General features: G+C 42.8%; 1 protein-coding gene across 4 annotated transcripts in view; it reads left to right on the top strand.

The window, feature by feature from the left end:
- Positions 1 to 338: 338 nt before the first annotated feature.
- Positions 339 to 21,455, top strand: part of sh3gl2a (SH3 domain containing GRB2 like 2a, endophilin A1) — a 120,567-nt gene continuing 99,450 nt past the window's right edge. For 2 of the 4 annotated variants that reach the window (XM_034187606.1, XM_034187604.1), the window contains exon 1: positions 339 to 518. In XM_034187606.1, coding sequence (XP_034043497.1) covers positions 474 to 518 — 45 coding nt within the window. In that variant the 5' untranslated portion in view covers positions 339 to 473. The remainder of the gene's footprint in view (positions 519 to 21,455) is intronic. The other 2 variants (XM_034187607.1, XM_034187605.1) reach the window with 2 other exon arrangements.

Genomic DNA, 21,455 nt, shown 5'->3' with positions numbered 1-21,455 from the left:
TTTTTTCTCCTTCTTCTTGTTTTTCACATTGTCTTTGCCAAATTTGGTGCCTTTACCATAAAACTCACAATCATTCCACACATCTGCCCTGCTGTTTTGGGGTAATTAATATGTTTAGCGTATGCCTGAAGTTTTGCTCTTATCAGCATCATTAATTAATCGTGTCTCCTGGCGTCCTTCCACAAATAGACTCTCCTCCTCCTCCTCCTCCTTCTTACCCCCCCCCCCCCCCCCCCCCCCCCCCCCCCGACTGAAGAGCTGTGAGGAGGCGGTCGCTTTAAAAGGAGCGGGGCTATGACGTCAGGCGCGTGTGGGACATGTGGCTTTAACGTCCAATCACCTGATCGGGACTTGATGCGCCTCTCTGTCGGGAGATCCCTCCTCTGGTTGAGAACGGTGCAGACTCGGGTCAGACTCTACCGGACGATCACCCGAACCGATCAGGACCGAGACTCCCTGCGGCACCTCTCACCATGTCTGTAGCGGGGCTGAAGAAACAGTTCCACAAAGCCACTCAGGTGAGACCCTCAGCACGTCATAGAGGCAAGATCGATGCTCCCTCGTGCGCTACTCCACCCTTCACTCTGTCGCTGTCCGCGTGCTGAACTGCGGCGCGCGCTGCTGCACTGCGCAACCACAGTCATCCATCATCCTTTTTTTTTTTTTTTGCGCACTGCTTTCCGGTAACCGCGGCTATTTAACGCGTGATTATTTTGTGTGACAGTGATTCTGCGCCGTCACGAGTTCCTCTCAGCGCAGCCTTCAGACGACATTCTGCGCCGGGCGCACAGAAGCCGCGGGTCCGCGCGCTCACCGCAGCCGCGCGCATTTACGCAGCGCAAATTGTAGCCCCAAATAAGAAGTCGCGGGGTTTAAATCTTTTGTCTTTCCGCCAAAACACAGCGGGGATTCCAGCGCGTGCACAGCGTGTTACGCAATCGTGGCGTGCACATCGGCGGAAATCCGCTCCTGCTGGCGGTGCGCGCCCGTGACCTTGCCGCACTCCGACAGCACTGACAGATCACTGAACTAGAAGAGCACTCATTTGAGTTCAGTGTCATTCTCATCTTAAAGGTGCAGTCTTTTTGTGATTTTTCCAGAAAATTGACCAAATCTACTTATCATAAAGTATCTTTATTTCTGTGATGTTGTTCATTCAGCTGCTCCCAGTTTTTGTTCGGGGTCGCCACAGCGGATACAGCCTGATCCGCATTGGGAATTGGCACAAGTTTTTGGCACAGGTTTTACGCTGGATGCCCTTCCTGACGCAAATCCAGTGTCACCTGGAGAAACACACACAGATCCTGCTCTGCTTAGCTTCTGAGATCTGACGGGATCAGGCTGACACAGAGCAGACCAGCTGTTCTATTTCTCTGGTGTGTCACAAAATTACAGCAAATTGTATTGCTGGCAAATTGTTTATTTTGGGGGGGGGGGGGGGGGGGTTCTATGGCAAATATGGTTTTAGTGTTATCGAGTGGTGAAGTTGCAGGTTGCACTATGCTCATTAAGATGTTTCTCATCACATTTTCGGGTCTTTGCTGATGGGGATTCATGCTTGTCAGCTCTGAGAGTATGTACTGGTGCTGCTGTCAGACAGAAAAGTGACCCCGCCTATGGAAAAAGTGTAATTAGTTTTCACACATCACATGTTACATCTTTCAAGGTTTTCATTTTAAAAATGAATCACAAAAATTTGAATGAATTACATCTTCTGTTTTGTATGAAATACACAATTCCATGAATTCCATGAATTCCATCTCATATAAAGCAATAGATCATGTATATACATAGTTAAATATTCAATTGATATATATTAATAGTTATGATATATACATAAACACACAGACATATTTGAATTTTATACTTTCTTGTGTGTGTTGTCATTTTGGCTGCTCCCTCCAGATTCTCATTAGTATTTGGCTAGTATTTAGTTTTATGCCAAATGCCCTTCCTGACACAACTCCAGTTTTACCTGGAGAAACACACACATACACACACACACACACACACAGCCGCTGGTGTTCTGAAGAGGTCTCCCATCCAAGTAATAACCAGATACCACACTGCTTAGCTTCTGAGAGCTGACGGGATCAGGCTGACACAGAGCAGACCGGCTACAGAATTGTATACTTTCTTGAAATTATTTTTAGTTTTTTGGAGGTTGTGTGTTTCTGGGGGTGACTTGGTTGGTGGGAGGTTGTGTGTTTCTGGGGAGGTGACTTGGTTGGTGGGATGTTGTGTGTTTCTGGGGAGGTGACTTGGTTGGTGGGAGGTTGTGTGTTTCTGGGGAGGTGACTTGGTTGGTGGGACGTTGTGTGTTTCTGGGGAGGTGACTTGGTTGGTGGGAGGTTGTGTGTTTCTGGGGAGGTGACTTGGTTGGTGGGACGTTGTGTGTTTCTGGGGAGGTGACTTGGTTGGTGGGAGGTTGTGTGTGTCTGGGGGAGGTGACTTGGTTGGTGGGAGGTTGTGTGTTTCTGGGGGTGACTTGGTTGGTGGGACGTTGTGTGTTTCGGGGGAGGTGACTTGCTTGGTGGGAGGTTGTGTGTGTCTGGGGGAGGTGACTTGGTTGGTGGGAGGTTGTGTGTTTCTGGGGAGGTGACTTGGTTGGTGGGAGGTTGTGTGTGTCTGGGGAGGTGACTTGGTTGGTGGGAGGTTGTGTGTTTCTGGGGAGGTGACTTGGTTGGCAGGAGGTTGTGTGTGTCTGGGGGCGGTGACTTGGTTGGTGGGAGGTTGTGTGTGTCTGGGGAGGTGACTTGGTTGGCAGGAGGTTGTGTGTGTCTGGGGGAGGTGACTTGGTTGGCAGGAGGTTGTGTGTGTCTGGGGGAGGTGACTTGCATTGGCAGGAGGTTGTGTGTGTCTGGCGGAGGTGACTTGGTTGGTGGGAGGTTGTGTGTTTCTGGGGAGGTGACTTGGTTGGTGGGAGGTTGTGTGTTTCTGGGGAGGTGACTTGGTTGGCAGGAGGTTGTGTGTTTCTGGGGGAGGTGACTTGGTTGGTGGGAGGTTGTGTGTTTCTGGGGAGGTGACTTGGTTGGTGGGAGGTTGTGTGTTTCTGGGGAGGTGACTTGGTTGGTGGGAGGTTGTGTGTTTCTGGGGAGGTGACTTGGTTGGTGGGAGGTTGTGTGTTTCTGGGGAGGTGACTTGGTTGGCAGGAGGTTGTGTGTGTCTGGCGGAGGTGACTTGGTTGGTGGGAGGTTGTGTGTTTCTGGGGAGGTGACTTGGTTGGTGGGAGGTTGTGTGTTTCTGGGGAGGTGACTTGGTTGGCAGGAGGTTGTGTGTGTCTGGGGGAGGTGACTTGGTTGGTGGGAGGTTGTGTGTGTCTGGGGAGGTGACTTGGTTGGCAGGAGGTTGTGTGTGTCTGGGGGAGGTGACTTGGTTGGCAGGAGGTTGTGTGTGTCTGGCGGAGGTGACTTGCAGTGACACTGGCGGTTGGCTTGTAGCTCCTGGCAGCAGGAACTGAGCTGACTCACACACACACACACACATCCAGACACCCCCCCCCCCCCCCCCCCCCCCGTGCACTCCTTGCTGTGCGCTCAGTCATCACTTCAACCACCGTTCAGATTTTCCATCATCCCTCATCTGGAGCCATCGTCTGTGACGTGGAATTAAATAATGACTTAATTTATGAGATGATCTGCACAGTTTACAGCTGGACGCCTGCTGAGTTGGTCATTTATAAATGATTAAAGCAGCAGCAGTCATGTATTTCTGCTTCACATACTGGACACGATGCTCTTGCTTGCCTCTACTGGTGGTTGGCTCTCACTGCGGTATTGTATCACTTCCTGTTCCGGAGCACAGCGGTGTATTGCTGTATCTGTTAGCTGTTTAATCTGCGCAGTTAGATTGATCTAGATAACGATTTGTTTCACAGTGTAATCTTCACGTGCCTTAATTAAAGCACTCCCTCTGCTGAATCACCTCTAAATTATTTACACATTATTCACTTTGTGTGTTTTTAGGAATCCGCTAGCTTAGCGCAGCTACTAGCTCTTAGCCGGTTTAGCATGGCGGCTTCTCCTGTCTCTCCCGCACTTTTCTGCTCTGGGTGTGAAATGTTTACTTATTCCTCGGCCTCCTTTAGCAGTAATGGTACTTGTAATAAGTGTAGCTTATTCGTAGCTTTGGAGGCCAGGCTGGGCGAATTGGAGACTCAGCTCCGCACCGTGGAAAATTCTACAGCTAGCCAGGCCCCTGTAGTCGGTGCGGACCAAGGTAGCTTAGCCGCCGTTAGTTCCCTTCCAGCAGATCCCGAGCAGCCAGGAAAGCAGGCCGACTGGGTGACTGTGAGGAGGAAGCGTAGTCCTAAACAGAAGCCCCGTGTACACCGCCAACCCGTTCACATTTCTAACCGTTTTTCCCCACTCGACGACACACCCGCCGAGGATCAAACTCTGGTTATTGGCGACTCTGTTTTGAGAAATGTGAAGTTAGTGACACCAGCAACCATAGTCAATTGTCTTCCGGGGGCCAGAGCAGGCGACATTGAAGGAAATTTGAAACAGCTGGCTAAGGCTAAGCGTAAATTTGGTAAGATTGTAATTCACGTCTGCAGTAATGACACCCGGTTACGCCAATCGGAGGTCACTAAAATTAACATTGAATCGGTGTGTAACTTTGCAAAAACAATGTCAGACTCTGTAGTTTTCTCTGGGCCCTTCCCCAATCGGACCGGGAGTGACATGTTTAGCCGCATGTTCTCCTTGAATTGCTGGCTGTCTGAGTGGTGTCCAAAAAATGAGGTGGGCTTCATAGATAATTGGCAAAGCTTCTGGGGAAAACCTGGTCTTGTTAGGAGAGACGACATCCATCCCACTTTGGATGGAGCAGCTCTCATTTCTAGAAATCTGGCCAATTTTCTTAAATCCTCCAAACCGTGACTATCCAGGGTTGGGACCAGGAAGCAGAGTTGTAGTCTTACACACCTCTCTGCAGCTTCTCTCCCCCTGCCATCCCCTCATTACCCCATCCCTGTAGAGACGGTGCCTGCTCCCAGACCACCAATAACCAGCAAAAATCTATTTAAGCATAAAAATTCAAAAAGAAAAAATAATATAGCACCTTCAACTGCACCACCATTAGGTCTCTCTCTTCTAAGTCCCTGTTAGTAAATGATATAATAATTGATCAACATATTGATTTATTCTGCCTTACAGAAACCTGGTTACAGCAGGATGAATATGTTAGTTTAAATGAGTCAACACCCCCGAGTCACACTAACTGCCAGAATGCTCATAGCACGGGCCGAGGCGGAGGATTAGCAGCAATCTTCCATTCCAGCTTATTAATTAATCAAAAACCCAGACAGAGCTTTAATTCATTTGAAAGCTTGACTCTTAGTCTTGTCCATCCAAATTGGAAGTCCCAAAAACCAGTTTTATTTGTTATTATCTATCGTCCACCTGGTCGTTACTGTGAGTTTCTCTGTGAATTTTCAGACCTTTTGTCTGACTTAGTGCTTAGCTCAGATAAGATAATTATAGTGGGCGATTTTAACATCCACACAGATGCTGAGAATGACAGCCTCAACACTGCATTTAATCTATTATTAGACTTAATTGGCTTTGCTCAAAATGTAAATGAGTCCACCCACCACTTTAATCATATCTTAGATCTTGTTCTGACTTATGGTATGGAAATTGAAGACTTAACAGTATTCCCTGAAAACTCCCTTCTGTCTGATCATTTCTTAATAACATTTACATTTACCCTGATGGACTACCCAGCAGTGGGGAATAAGTTTCATTACACTAGAAGTCTTTCAGAAAGCGCTGTAACTAGGTTTAACGATATGATTCCTTCTTTATGTTCTCTAATGTCATATACCAACACAGTGCAGAGTAGCTACCTAAACTCTGTAAGTGAGATAGAGTATCTCGTCAATAGTTTTACATCCTCATTGAAGACAACTTTGGATGCTGTAGCTCCTCTGAAAAAGAGAGCTTTAAATCAGAAGTGCCTGACTTCGTGGTATAACTCACAAACTTGCAGCTTAAAGCAGATAACCTGTAAGTTGGAGAGGAAATGGCGTCTCACTAATTTAGAAGATCTTCACTTAGCCTGGAAAAAGAGTCTGTTGCTCTATAAAAAAGCCCTCCGTAAAGCTAGGACATCTTACTACGTCATCACTAATTGAAGAAAATAAGAACAACCCCAGGTTTCTTTTCAGCACTGTAGCCAGGCTGACAAAGAGTCAGAGCTCTATTGAGCCGAGTATTCCTTTAACTTTAACTAGTAATGACTTCATGACTTTCTTTGCTAATAAAATTTTAACTATTACAGAAAAAATTACTCATAACCATCCCAAAGACGTATCGTTATCTTTGGCTGCTTTCAGTGATGCCGGTATTTGGTTAGACTCTTTCTCTCAGATTGTTCGGTCTGAATTATTTTCATTAGTTACTTCATCCAAACCATCAACATGTCTATTAGACCCCATTCCTACCAGGCTGCTCAAGGAAGCCCTACCATTATTTAATGCTTCGATCTTAAATATGATCAGTCTATCTTTATTAGTTGGCTATGTACCACAGGCTTTTAAGGTGGAAGTAATTAAACCATTATTTAAAAAGCCATCACTTGACCCAGCTATCTTAGCTAATTATAGGCCAATCTCCAACCTTCCTTTTCTCTCAAAAATTCTTGAAAGGGTAGTTGTAAAACAGCTAACTGATCATCTGCAAAGGAATGGTCTATTTGAAGAGTTTCAGTCAGGTTTTAGAATTCATCATAGTACAGAAACAGCATTAGTGAAGGTTACAAATGATCTTCTTATGGCCTCAGACAGTGGACTCATCTCTGTGCCTGTTCTGTTAGACCTCAGTGCTGCTTTTGATACTGTTGACCATAAAATTTTATTACAGAGATTAGAGCATGCCATAGGTATTAAAGGCACTGCGCTGCGGTGGTTTGAATCATATTTATCTAATAGATTACAATTTGTTCATGTAAATGGGGAATCTTCTTCACAGACTAAGGTTAATTATGGAGTTCCACAAGGTTCTGTGCTAGGACCAATTTTATTCACTTTATACATGCTTCTCTTAGGCAGTATTATTAGACGGCATTGCTTAAATTTTCATTGTTACGCAGATGATACCCAGCTTTATCTATCCATGAAGCCAGAGGACACACACCAATTAGCTAAACTGCAGGATTGTCTTACAGACATAAAGACATGGATGACCTCTAATTTCCTGCTTTTAAACTCAGATAAAACTGAAGTTATTTTACTTGGCCCCACAAATCTTAGAAACATGGTGTCTAACCAGATCCTTACTCTGGATGGCATTACCCTGACCTCTAGTAATACTGTGAGAAATCTTGGAGTCATTTTTGATCAGGATATGTCATTCAAAGCGCATATTAAACAAATATGTAGGACTGCGTTTTTGCATTTACACAATATCTCTAAAATTAGAAAGGTCTTGTCTCAGAGTGATGCTGAAAAACTAATTCATGCATTTATTTCCTCTAGGCTGGACTATTGTAATTCATTATTATCAGGTTGTCCTAAAAGTTCCCTGAAAAGCCTTCAGTTAATTCAAAATGCTGCAGCTAGAGTACTAACGAGGACTAGAAGGAGAGAGCATATCTCACCCATATTGGCCTCTCTTCATTGGCTTCCTGTTAATTCTAGAATAGAATTTAAAATTCTTCTTCTTACTTATAAGGTTTTGAATAATCAGGTCCCATCTTATCTTAGGGACCTCATAGTACCATATCACCCCAATAGAGCGCTTCGCTCTCAGACTGCAGGCTTACTTGTAGTTCCTAGGGTTTGTAAGAGTAGAATGGGAGGCAGAGCCTTCAGCTTTCAGGCTCCTCTCCTGTGGAACCAGCTCCCAATTCAGATCAGGGAGACAGACACCCTCTCTACTTTTAAGATTAGGCTTAAAACTTTCCTTTTTGCTAAAGCTTATAGTTAGGGCTGGATCAGGTGACCCTGAACCATCCCTTAGTTATGCTGCTATAGATTTAGACTGCTGGGGGGTTCCCATGATGCACTGAGTGTTTCTTTCTCTTTTTGCTCTGTATGCACCACTCTGCATTTAATCATTAGTGATTGATCTCTGCTCCCCTCCACAGCATGTCTTTTTCCTGGTTCTCTCCCTCAGCCCCAACCAGTCCCAGCAGAGGACTGCCCCTTCCTGGGCCTGGTTCTGCTGGAGGTTTCTTCCTGTTAAGGGGGAGTTTTTCCTTCCCACTGTCGCCAAGTGCTTGCTCACAGGGGGTCGTTTTGACTGTTGGGGTTTTTACATAATTATTGTATGGCCTTGCCTTACAATATAAAGCACCTTGGGGCAACTGTTTGTTGTGATTTGGTGCTATATAAATAAAATTGATTGATTGATTGATTGTTTCATCTATCAGTGCCACTGTGTTCAGGAATATTTTTGGATGAGTGCAGAAACTCTTGGTTTGTTCTGAAAAACTTTTCATCTTTGTCCATGTGTCGTTTGATCAGTTGTAAGTAGACAGCAGCCCACAGGGGGCCTCAGACGGCTGCACAGTCTGTTGTCGCCCTTTTGCGGAGGCTCCCTGCGGATTTTGCACTGCAGCCTCGGATCCTTTTACACATTGGAAATTGAGTCTGTAAATATGTGTTTAGTCGTCACGAAACTAGAAACTTTAACGTATGCCATCTTTGAATCTCTAAATCAGCTTTAGGTTCAGAATTAGAGACCATATCCTCCGCTGTTGTCTCTGCCACGACTTATCTACACCCCCATCCCAACACAAGGAGCTTTGGACCTCAGATGGGGTCACATCAGGAATCTGACTTCAAGAGAACGTCTACTGATGGTATTTATCTCTCTCACCCTGCTGATGTGGGTTTATCTGCTGTCCTGCAGCTCGACCTGTATTAAACTGTTATTTGAGGAATGTTTGTTTGTTCCGCTGCTCCTCCAAGGTTCTTTGGCGAGTTTCCATCAAACTTCTTGTGTGCATGTAGGTTAAACCCAGAATTGCCCCTTAAGGTTGTTTACTTTGGCGATGATCAAGGTAATGGAGGTCAAAGGTCAAAATGTGGGGTTACCAGTCTGTGTGTTCACTGAGTCTTTTTCAGTGTTATGATTCATTTCCACCAAACTTGATATGTTAAAGAAGACCGTTGACCCCGGAATTGTCCTTAAAGGGTTTGTTGTTGCAAATGTAAACATCATTGGGGTTAAAGGTAATAATTATGATTTTCACACCGATGTCCACCAAATGTGGCACACATTTTACTAAACATCGATCACAGGGGTCAAGATAAGTGGAAATCAAAGGTCATCATTGAAAGGGTTGTTTTGTTGTTGGTGGTTGGTAGGTTTGTTTGTTTGTGTGCTTGCTTGTTTTTTTTACTCCGAGTTGTTTTACCACAGTTTTAGCTAACTAAGCAGTATACCTTTAGCTAGTTATCTGAACTGTATTGGCTTTTTCTGTGAGTCTGGGTTTCACAACCAGGTGAGGTGTGGAAAAACGCTTGGCCTTCTCCATCCACTGGGGTCCTCAACACTCAGGCTGAGGTGCTGGTTCAAGCACAGAGAAATGCACCATATGGCCCAAGTGTTGTAGCTGATGTTCCCTCAGCATGCAAGTGATACTCCTCATCTGACTCTCAAACAGACTGCATTTATATAGCCCTCTTCCATGTGAATCAGAAGCTCAAAGCGCTTTACACTGATGCCTCACATTCACACCCAGATGTCAGCATGTTGCTATACAAGGCACTCAACTGCACACTTGGAGCAACTGGGAATTACAGACCTACTGGGGGATGAACTCTCCCTAGATAACCTTTCCAGTGGGACTCAAGCATCCAGGAGACCGAGTACTAAAGACAACTAGTCTTTGCCTGATGTCACTGGGTAGTTTATACAGGGAGGTGAAGTAAGGTAATATTTATTGTGATCAAATGGCACGAGATACGAAAATGTGATATAAATGACACTGTAGGGAGTGGCTACTCAATAAACAATCCAGATGAAATGACACAACTCCTCAAAGGAAGGAAGGAAAGAAAGAAAGAAAATTACCAGGCTTTGGCACTTTTTTTTTAGAAGAAACCTAAATAAATTAAAACTTGTGCACAAAGTTGTAGTGTTGTTTTTTTTTCTTTTACAGATGTATGTAGCAAAGTTATTCTGCCAAAGAAAACTGTCCAAAGAATTTATTAAAAGCCCAATATTGCAATGACATTTTGTATTCATGTAAACCGTCCACAACTGCAACTGTATGTAGGCGGGGCCATTTCCAGTTGCATCTTCCCGCCTACAGATACTGGCACAGGTAATTAGCTCCAGTTATATAACTTGATGTAACTACAGAATCTGCTTTGTGAGTGAGTGAACGTAGCATTTCTTCTTTATCACCATAGTAGGTCGCGCTGAGAGTTACTGCTCATAAAATGCACAGCACCGTGGAATCATTTTATAAGAGTGGAACCCAGTTTTCTGTGAGTACAGACAGCTTTCGCTTTCTCAAGGACGAAGGCGCTCACAGTGATGTGCTAATAACACTGTTGTTTTTTAACAGAAGGAAAACACAGCACACAAAGGGTGAATACAGTTGGCACAAATAATAACACTTTATAATTTAAAAAAAATTATTTGCAAAGCAGGCAGCCCAATTTCTTCTACACATGCACTCTGATGACGATCCCTTCACAGTGTGAATGTTTCTTTTGCCTGTTTTAAAATATAGAAGAAAACTGCACATTTGCAAAGGTGACGATTGCGCAGTTGTTACATCACAAGTCATCCTCAGACGAGTCGTGAGAGCAGATGTTGCCCTAATGAGTGTGTTTGTAGATTAGTCTGCAGCTAATTGAGTGTGCATGAATGCATGAGGCTCCATTTGAAGCTGCAGAAGCAATAGTTTAGAAAATGAGCGTGCTGCATGCACGCTGTGGGTGTTTGGGGTTTTAATCCAACTGTAGTGCCTATATTTATCCCGCGGCTGGAGATGAAAGTGGTGGCATGAAAGCTTGAGGAGTGCCAGATTGAATGTAAGAAGAAAGTTTTTGGGGGCTTGTCATTGTGGTTTGATCGTCGCGTTGCTTCATGTCACTGTCAGAAAAAGGCTGAGATGTTTTTTTTTTTTTAGTTTGGCTGCATCTGTATGTCATGAATCTGTAACATCTTGAGTGATTTCTTTTTCACTTTGAATGACAATTTATTGAATTTGTTGGCAGAATTTTATTTGCTCTTAAAAAAGGAGTCACAGCTGCAGGTGGAGCGATGTAGTGAATCCACTGAATGAAAGGATTCCTGAGATGTACCTGTCGTGCTAAATGTATAGGTACATCAGCTTTATTTTTAACTCTACTGTATTAATTAAAGGTATTGTGTGTAGGATTTAGTGTCATCTAGTGGTGATGTTGTAAATTGCATTTATATTGTTTCAATTTTTTTGCTTCTTTGGCAATGGGGATTTATGCTCTCTCACCTTTTCTTGTGAGAAACAACATGTATGAGCCCCTCCCATGTCGATAATAAGGGGTCATTCTAAAATTTTGAATTGCAGCTGATTACACTGGTCAACACGATTTTTCTTGCATGGAGTTTTTCACTGGATTTTGGGTCATTTTGGAGCGCTGAATCCAAATCTGTTTTTTGTCAATCACATCAAACTTTTCAGATATGAAAACATATTTCTCGTATCAAGCATTGAAGCAAAAGCTGCAGCCTCGCACACCTCTTCGGCGCCATAAACGATATTACGGCTCTTGTTAATATTTTGCGAACCTAGTTTAAAAACTCTGCTTTTGAAGCTGTTTTTGCTTTGTTTTGGTTTTGTTCATGATTAGTGGCGTCAAACTTGTGAGTGAATGAGCAACTTTTGTGTAATCCATCAATGTGGAACATGCAGATTGCAAAAAAACAAAAAAACATGATGTGATAGAGGAAATCTGAGCTAAGATTCAGCACCCCAAAAATTAGCCTAAATCAATTCTCAAAGTCCATGCAAGAAATACATTTTTTTCTTGACCAGTGTAATACACTACAGGGCAGCCGATCTGCTCTGTGTCAGCCTGATCCCGTCAGATCTCAGATGCTAAGCAGTGCGGGACCTGGTTAGTACTTGGATGGGAGACCTCTTTGGAACACCAGCAGCTGTGTGTGTTTCTCCAGGTAACACTGGAGTTGCGTCAGGAAGGGCATCCGGCGTAAAACTTGTGCCAAATATCAATGCAGGTCTGGTTGTATCTGCTGTGGCGACCCCAAACACACAAAAAAACAAAACAGGAGCAGCCAAATGGACAACAACAGTGTAATACACTACAGGGAAAATGGTTATGAATGCAATGCTAGATAACCGCCCTCAGATAACCGCCCTCAAATCCTGCACACTGTAGCTTTAATATATTTACTGTATCTACAAGGGTATTCCAAATGTTCTTGGCCTCGCCAAGAAAATGTCACAGAAGAAAGATTCTTTTCAATGCACTTGATCCACTCATGCTCAAACTCCAATATCCTTTCATGCAAGATCACATGTTGAGTCTCCAGACCCTCATGTGTGTGTGTATGTAAGTGTGAAATTTAGGATTGCCTCATCACAGATTATCCAGGAGCACAAGATCTGTATAAAGACCATGTAGCTATGCAGTGCCCTTTCCCCTGAAATTGAGATCACCAGCACTGAGATAATAACAGCATATATGTGCAAATTGCAGAATCCATGCACTCCCAAGACAATGGAGGTGTGAAATCAAACCAGAAGGAAGAATTTGACAGCTTGAGGGGGGAAAATTGCACATGTATGTTGTGAACTATATTGTTTCACCTTCATTCTGTCCTGTTTCATTGCTTACAGTGGCTTGCAAAAGTATTCAGCCCCTTGGTATTTCATGCATTTTAATTTGTTTATGACATTTCAAATACAAAAAGTAAATCAGGCTTCTCAATATAAAATTTTCTAAAATTATCTTCCTTAACCTCAAACTGAAAGTAAATCTCTATACCGTGATATAAATTAATTAAAAATATAAAAGCCAAGATGATGGGTTGCATAAGTAATGGGCCCCTTTGGTATAAAACCTGTAAATAATCGGTTTAATTGCCAGTTTTCTTCAGATACGTCAGGGGATGGAGACATGAACATTTCCAAGTTACTGAACATGTCTTGAACTTTATTTACATCAGTTATGAAGAAATCCAAACAGTATGGCACTTTCAGTCTTATCAGAGTTTAAAAGTAGGAAGTTGCTCGACACCTGGCTTCTCACCGATGCAAGGCAATCCTTTAAGGATTTTATGTGGATGAGATTATCCCAGAATGCTGCAATATATGCCCAAGGGGTGTTATATAAAGGGAGAAAAGCAGGGGGCCTAAGACGGACCCCTGTGGAACCTCAAATTTCATTTCACTAAGATCATTAACCACTTTAGAGAGAGTTTTCTAAAAGCAGACTGCAGTGGCTCAAAAAGATTATGCTCAATAAGGTGGTCCGCAAGCTGCTGTGAAACCACTTTTTCCAGAATTTTAGAGCACAATGATAGATTTGATATCGGCCTATAGTTTTTCAATACGATAGGGTCAAGATTAGATTTCTTAAGTAATGGTTTAATCACTGAAGATTTGAAACATTTAGGAACAGATCCAGAAGTTAATGAGAGATTAATCATTTCCAGCACAGTCAGCGCAAGAATGGGCCACAGGTCCTTAAACATGCATGTTTTGCATTTTCTATCTCCAGTTAGATTGCCCATGCAATTTAGTGCATGTGCAAATTTCTGCCCAGCTCTCGGATTCAAATTGTCTGTTCTTTGAGCACGGATTTTCTGAAAAATTAACTGAATTGTTGCTGAAAATGTGTGCTAAAAAGCTAGCTGCTTCACTGTCCTGAGGCTGTCAAATGCTATGAAAAGCCAGCTCAGCGTGAAAGCTGGGAAGGAGCAGAACAGAGGTTCTGTCTGCTGAAAGGGAAAAAAGTCTCCATTAAAATCCTGCGTGTGAGCGTCAGTGATGATACATTTATTTTATAGTTGAAAGGCTTCGTGTTTCCAAAAGTTCCAAGTTTGCGCAGCACAAGCACAGCGAGAGAGAAAGACAAAGAGAGAGATGGAGGGAGAGTGAAAGTAAGCGGAGAGAGACAGAGAGAGAAAGAGAGAGGGAGAGTGAAAGCAAGCAAGAGGGAGAAAGAGAGAGAGAGACAGACAGACAGACAGAGGACTATATTTTTAATTTTTACTCTGTAACACTTGCTTTGACAATGTAAACATGTCTCCCATATCAATAAAGCTCCATTGAAATTGAAAATTGAGAGAGACAGTGCTGTCTTTTCTCTTTATAAAAATAAGACCATAAAAATCTATTAAAAAATAAAAGTACTTAATTCTTTCACCAAAACATCAAATATAGGCTTTCATCTTAGATACACCTTCTGGCAAATTGTAGCTGAACCTTCGGGTCTCCTTTTTAAGAAAATCCTCATATATAAAATCAACAATAATGATAATAATAATATTTAAGCAAACAGAGCTCTGGTATCAGATCGGAAAAGTATTGGTATCGGCAGTTATCCAAATTCAGTTTTCGGGATCAGAAGTAAAGATCCCTGTATCGGGGATCTTAGTAAATTAAGCCCTTGATGTTTAGAACGTGTATTCTGCATCCATGCAGTTGCAGCCTTCACCTGGAGAACAGTAATGTGCATGTGTATCTGTGCATGTCTGTAGATACCAGTGGGGTCCTGTGGGGTCCTTGGATATGGTGATCGCCTGCAGGACTTTTAGGGCAGCAGGTTGTACGTGTGTGGCTCATCCTGCATGGTTCTACACAAGGCCTGGTGCAGTGAAGTGTAAAACTGATCCAGTAAGAGGGGAGATATGAAAAGATAGGCAGGGCTAGGAGAGGAAGACAGGAAGCATTTCAGTCAATGCACAGATTTCAGGTGAAAGTATCCAGGCATGTACAATAAGCAAAATGTGTAGCAATCCACCTTATAGTAGACTTCAGAAGAAGTGTGATCCAATGTCTTTTACGATCCATGAAAGAGTAAGAGTCATTTCCCATTGCTGGTTTGTCATGCCCGGGCTCTACGTTAGGGATAAGGTTAGTTTTAGGGTTTGTTGCAAAAAATAATAAAATAATATATATTAAAATAATATATATATATATATATATATATATATATATATATATATATATATATATATATATATATATATATATATATATATAAAATACATAATAAAATAATATATTATATAAATAATAAAAAATAACCCATTCACAACCTGACGCTGGGTGTTTTGTAGAACACTGAGCAAATTTTTGGGCAGGTTTTTAAAACTTTGTAACGTTGGGAAATATGATGCAAAACAGTGAATAGTCACATATAATTTGTGCAGAGCTCAGGTAATATTTTGCTAAATTATCAGATTACTGCATGCAATTATCAAAGCCTACTGTTCTCTCAGCAAAAGCCTCTTTGTGATTCTCCTCAGCAACATAAATCCCATGAAAAGCACGCCGCACTCCTCAACAGAATGAATCCTTCTGTGCCAGTGCAGATCAGCAATGCAGCAAAGTGATGCTGCAAAAGTCCGAGAGTACAGACCTGCAGCCGTGTACTTCACATCCTTTTATCCCAAATGCCTTTGTTCCCGCACAGTGTCCTTATTTGTCGTCAGGTTCTCTTATAATGTACTTTAAGGAGAAGCAAAGCTTTTCACGTAGCAACAAATGTCACTTTGAAAAGTCTTTTCTGTGACTGTGCTGCTGTTGTTTACTTGGACTTACTGAATCAGGGTGAAATTTAATCAGTCGTCTGACAAGTGCAAGCAGCATGTGATGCCAGTCTTGTGTGTGTTGATTGGCCAGGATTGAGAGGGGCTCATTATACTGGGGTACACGTTTCTTCATTCAGGTTCAAGTGTTGCTTTCATCATGTTATCTCGTGAGCCGATGTGCATGTTACAGGTTACTTAGACAAAGATGGAAACAAAAATGAGGACTATCACTACCATTATGAGGCAATGTTAGCTATGAAATTTTGGCCTCAACAGTTGAGGACACCATTGGCTGGAGAAGACCCAGGGGACCCCACATTCCACCTGACTGACTGTGACAGATGGTGACTTTCAGGAGCTGAGGATGGACTGAATGGTTGTCATCCATGACCCAGTATGGGGCACAAGTATCATACTGGAAGAAAATACTCTTTGTCCCTCTCTGGAAAGTACATGGTGATCGCCTGGAAGACAACAAGTATATGGCTAATACTCTCCTCTCTATGCCAGCCAAGGTGCTTACAAGGGTCATTTCTCAACAGAATTCACTCCAAACTCAGACAACAAAGCAGTCTGGCTTCATACCCAAGAAGACGATCATTGACAACATCCTAGATCAGGCTGCTGTGTGGGACATCCTAACCAGCCTGTGCAGAGGCTCTGTGATTGCTGTGCAGAGTGGAAGTAGTGTCTCTGATTTGTTCCCAGTGAACTGTGACTGTCATGAGGAATATGTTTGGGCTTGTACTCTATTCAGTGCTTGCACAGATTGGTTATTGGTTAAGGTCATGGAGTCCAGCACCTTGGGCGACTTTGTCAGTGACGACCGGTTGGGTGACCTTAATTTTACAGACCATATTGTGATTTTTGTAGAATCAGTAATTGCAGCACTTGGGAATCACAGTGAGAAGTTGAACCAGTTGGGTTTGCAAATGTGGCCTGCAACAAAACTAGGGTCCAGGCTTTCAGTGATCCTCTGGACTCAGCTATCAGAAGTGTATCTCTTTGTGGAGAATGTTGTGTGTTGGGGGGTTTGGCTGGATGTTTTTGTGTTTTCTTTTCTTTGCTCTCCAGGTGGTATGCAAACTGGTTTTTGTCTGTGGAGAAGGTGCTGGCAGAAGAGTCCTTCACCCTCATCAGCATTATTAGCTGCACCTGTGGAGGATGTTTACGTGCAGGCCTACTGACTCGCAGCACCTGTGGATGATGCTCATGTGTAAACTTAAAGACTTTCAGCTGAAGCAGATAATGAGATGGCGTTCTGCATTTAAGCCATGAGTGGTTCAAGCAGAATTGCCGGGAACTCGACCTTGTGACGTTCGTTTGTGAGATGCTGAGGACCGCGCCAGGATTTGACACATCGTGCCTGTGAAGGAGGACGGGTGAGGGACACATGCTGTCAGCACACATCAGAGGTGATTATTGTCCGAATGATCGTTAATAGTAATTTGGTATTTTGTTACGCAGTGTATTTGAACATTGATGAGAATTGTGCAGTTTGCTTCTCACTGCCGTGGCGTACGGACTGATGATCCTCCACCTGTTGTGAGAAGCTGCTCATTTACATAAAGCTTAAATTCAGACCTGAATGTGTTGCTGATAGTGTGTGCCTCTGAAAGATATTTGCTGTAGCTCTGTTGACTTACCTCACCTTTTCCATCCTTCACAGAGTCAGTTTGTCGTGTCCACCTGGGGGGTGTTTGGCGGTGAATCTGAGTCCAGAAGCGCCGAGGCTTCGATCCTTTTGGGCACTGGAGAGCGCGCCGTCCTTCACTCCACCAGACAAATTAAATATTTATGTTGTACACTAATTATTGCACTAGAGGGGGAAATAAAATCGTTTTGTTTGTGGAACCGCTTTCTGGTTATTTAGCGCTGGGTTCGGTCAGACGTTGGTCCGCTCCTCAACCTGCGTCTGCACATAACAGAGAACATGTCAATCCTGTTGATTCACTTCCTGTATCTGTGTTGTGAAATTCACGTCTTTGGGTCCTCATCCTTTGAGGTTGAGAGTAGTCTGGAAAGAGCTTATGGAGACATGAGGCTGCCGAACACAGGTGTTTTACAATGTTGATACTACTGTAAGAGAAATAGGTTCAAGTGTTCCTGCCATTCTGTGTGACACCAGGATGATGAAGGCTGAAATTGCAATGACTTTGCATTCGGGTGGTCTCCAATTGCAGATTTTTTGCTATCTGATTGTGTATGTTTTGGTGAAAAAAGAACAATCTGATAGCCAATCTGGATCTGAACTCTGATGTTTTCTGTGGTAAAAGTAGCATTTGTGCAATTGGAATTGAGCAATTGAGAAAAATTTTACCATGTTTAAAAAATTTGTGGCATTGAGTTAAATCATGATGCGCAAAAGGTAAATAACTGGATTTAACTGGTGCAGTCAGGGGGCACTCAGGGGGTGAAAGTGGACAAACAGTTACAATATACAGTAATCAGGACTGACTGTTCAGTGAGGAGAAGCCTCTGTTTGATTTTCCTCTGCAACATGAAACGCATGAAAAACGTCATGATCTTTCAAAGACGATGATTTTGAGATGTTCACAGACAATAGCAGTCATACGTACTCTGGTGTATTCTGCAATATTCATATCTATTCAGCACTATTCTTTTACACTTGTATGTAAGCAGATATAAAATAGTAGGTACCATGAATTTTCATACTATTTCTTTAAAAATTGGGCATAATTTACTCAATTTTGAAATCAGAACAGAAATTAGGGCCAAAAATCTGCAATGGGAGACCTTAGATGAACGTTATCTACCTACACTATATAAGTAGTTGGTTTAAAATGGATTCATATAACATACATTTGAGAAACTGGGGTTGACTGTTTTTTCGGACTGTTGAGTCGACAAAATAATATTTACGACTGTGTCATTACTGGAAGAAAACTTCATTCTTTTACTACTATATAACATTTTGTAGCCAAAAGAATGAATTGGTTAAAAGCAAAAAGAGTCAACACAATTATTGGTAATGAAAACTCAACATTCCACCTCACTACATCCTTTAGATCAGCTAAAATGAAGAGAGGTGTGTCAGAGGGGTTGGACCTATGCTGAACCATTTGGACATACGAGGTCTATTAGAAAAGTATCCGACCTTATTATTTTTTCAAAAACCATATGGATTTGAATCACGTGTGATTACATCAGACATGCTTGAACCCTCGTGGGCATGCGAGAGTTTTTTCACGCCTGTCGGTTACGTCATTCGCCTGTGGGCAGTCTTTGAGTGAGGAGTCGCCCACCCTCTCGTCGATTTTTTCATTGTTTAGGAATGGCTCAGAGACTGCTGCTTTGTTTGATCAAAATTTTTTCAAAACTGTAAGGCACAACTGAGTGGACACCATTCGATAAATTCAGCTGGTTTTCGGTAAAAATTTTAACGGCTGATGAGAGATTTTGGTCTGGTAGTGTCGCCGTAAGGACGGCCCACGGTGCCTGACGGCGATCTGTGCTTCGAGGCGGCAGCGTCTCGCCGTTTCAAGTTGAAAACGTCCACATTTCAGGCTCTGTTGAAGTCGTCAGAGAACAGAGAACTTTCAGAAGAAGTCGGCATGAGGAGTTTATTCGGACATTCCATTGTTAACGGACATTTTGTAATGAAAGAACGTGCGGGCAGAGTCGCATGTCGGGCCGGACCCGACCGCGTTGGGTCGCGACAGGAAAAACACCTCCATTGGAAACCTTAACGGGCAAGTTGGAACATGCCCAAGCTGTTAAACAATTTCTCAGTTACTCACTTGTTGAAAGCCATCAAAAGCCGCCTGAATTTTACAAATGGTTTTCAACACAGCGCGCACGTCTTTCATTACAAAATGTCCTTAAACAGTGGAATGTCCGCATAAAGTCCTCATGCCGGCCTCTTCTGAATCTTCTCTGTTCTCTCACGACGTCCTGGGTGAATTAAGCCTTAAATTAGGATGTTTTCAGGTCGAAACAGGCCGACGACAGCACCTGGAAGCACTGCGCGACGTCCCGCTCCATGGGAAGTCCTTACAGCAACAGAAACACCCCATAATCTCTCATCAGCCGTTAAACTTTTCACCGAAAACCATCTTAATTTCTCGAATAGTGTCCACTCGGATATTCCTCACAGGTCCAGAAAAAAGTTTGATAAAGCAACGCGTGCCGTCTCGAGCAGCATGTGAAACAAAGGAATTCAGCCGAGAGGGCTGGACCACATCTCACTCAAGGCCTGCCCACAGGGAAATGACGTCACCGACATGCGTGAAAAAACTCAAGCATGCGCGCGAGGGTTCAAGCATGATTGGTGTAATTGCACGTCATTCAAATCCATATAGTTTTTTTAAAAAATAAAAAGGTAGGAAACTTTTCTAATAGACCTCGTAAACTGTCAATACCAGTTTTGACAGAAACGTAGTAACTGGAGGGCAGAGATTTGGGTTGTGGTGAACACAACCTTTAGTCAGTTAATGTGAATAGAATTACTGCTGAGGAAAACTGAATCGAAAGATGAAACGAATGAATGTGTAACATTTTGGAAAAGATTATCCTTTCTGTAATCCATCAAAAATGGCATAGGATAAATGAAGGAAAGGGTGGTGGTTCTCTCTTCACTTTTTCTCGTCTCAGCATCGGTATTCAGGCCATGGTTAATATTTTATTCATGACTGTTGTATTATATATTCTGGCCATCAACCGCTGCGGAACGAGTGATGGCATGAGGTGAGAAAAGACGACGAGTTTGGACTTATGTGGCAGAAGGTAACGTGTTGTCTTATCACCTCTAATTTATGAAAACAAAAAGATAAGGATTGCATTTGTATTCTCCTTTGTGAGGTACCGGTTTCAGTATGAGGTGCTTAAAGTCTAATAATGCTACACTACAAAATAAGACTGATGGCCCATAATGGACAAAGAGTGTTTGTCCATTATGTCTGAATGTCTGAGTTTAGGATGTTCACCTCCAGGCTCAAGTTTTGGCTTAAAAGTCTCCAATGTTGTACCCATGTGTAAATAACACTGAGAGTGAAGGAGTGGGTGAAGGAAGGACTGAATGAAGGGATGAGTGTGTTAACATATAGAAATTTAGTTTTTAGATTGTGTATTATAGATGTGTTAGTGAGTGTGGACATGCAAGAAAATTTTAGATGTGAGAAGGTGGACCAGTGCTTGAATGAAATGGTGAATGAGGTTGTTAATGATGTAAATTGTAGAAAGGCCCAACCAGGGACAAGAGTTGTGAATTATCTGTAGCTATAAACTCTTTGTGCATCACATCAGTTGCAAGCATTGCTTACTCTATGTCGGATTGCATCGTCTCTGTCAAATAAACAAATAAATGAAATGAAATAAACATTCTCCACACACCCACACAGTTCTACCTGGGGGACATTGAAGTGACGCCATTATTGTCTAAACCCATCACCAGCGTCCCTCAGTGAAGCACCGCTGATGTCATTTGCATGTAAGCAATATCATTTTCTGATAAGGACGTATTTACTGCTGCAGGGACCTTGTAGAAGTCCTGTTAGTGATGTGGGTCATGAACCAAACCCACATTTAAATCATGACTTCAGTCAAGATTATGCATATTTTTCATGGGTTAAGGTATTTCCTTGAGGAAGTCAAGTCCACATTGGTCTGTCGCACTGTAAGAGCCAGTATGGTGATGGAGCAAACAGCAAATGTCAGTATGCAATAGTTATGTTAAAGGACAAGTTCACTTTTTTTTATACAACCTTT

Source organism: Thalassophryne amazonica, chromosome 15, assembly GCF_902500255.1.
Source record: "Thalassophryne amazonica chromosome 15, fThaAma1.1, whole genome shotgun sequence".
NCBI classification, from domain to species: domain Eukaryota; kingdom Metazoa; phylum Chordata; class Actinopteri; order Batrachoidiformes; family Batrachoididae; genus Thalassophryne; species Thalassophryne amazonica.
This window is presented reverse-complemented; position numbering and strand designations above follow the sequence as displayed.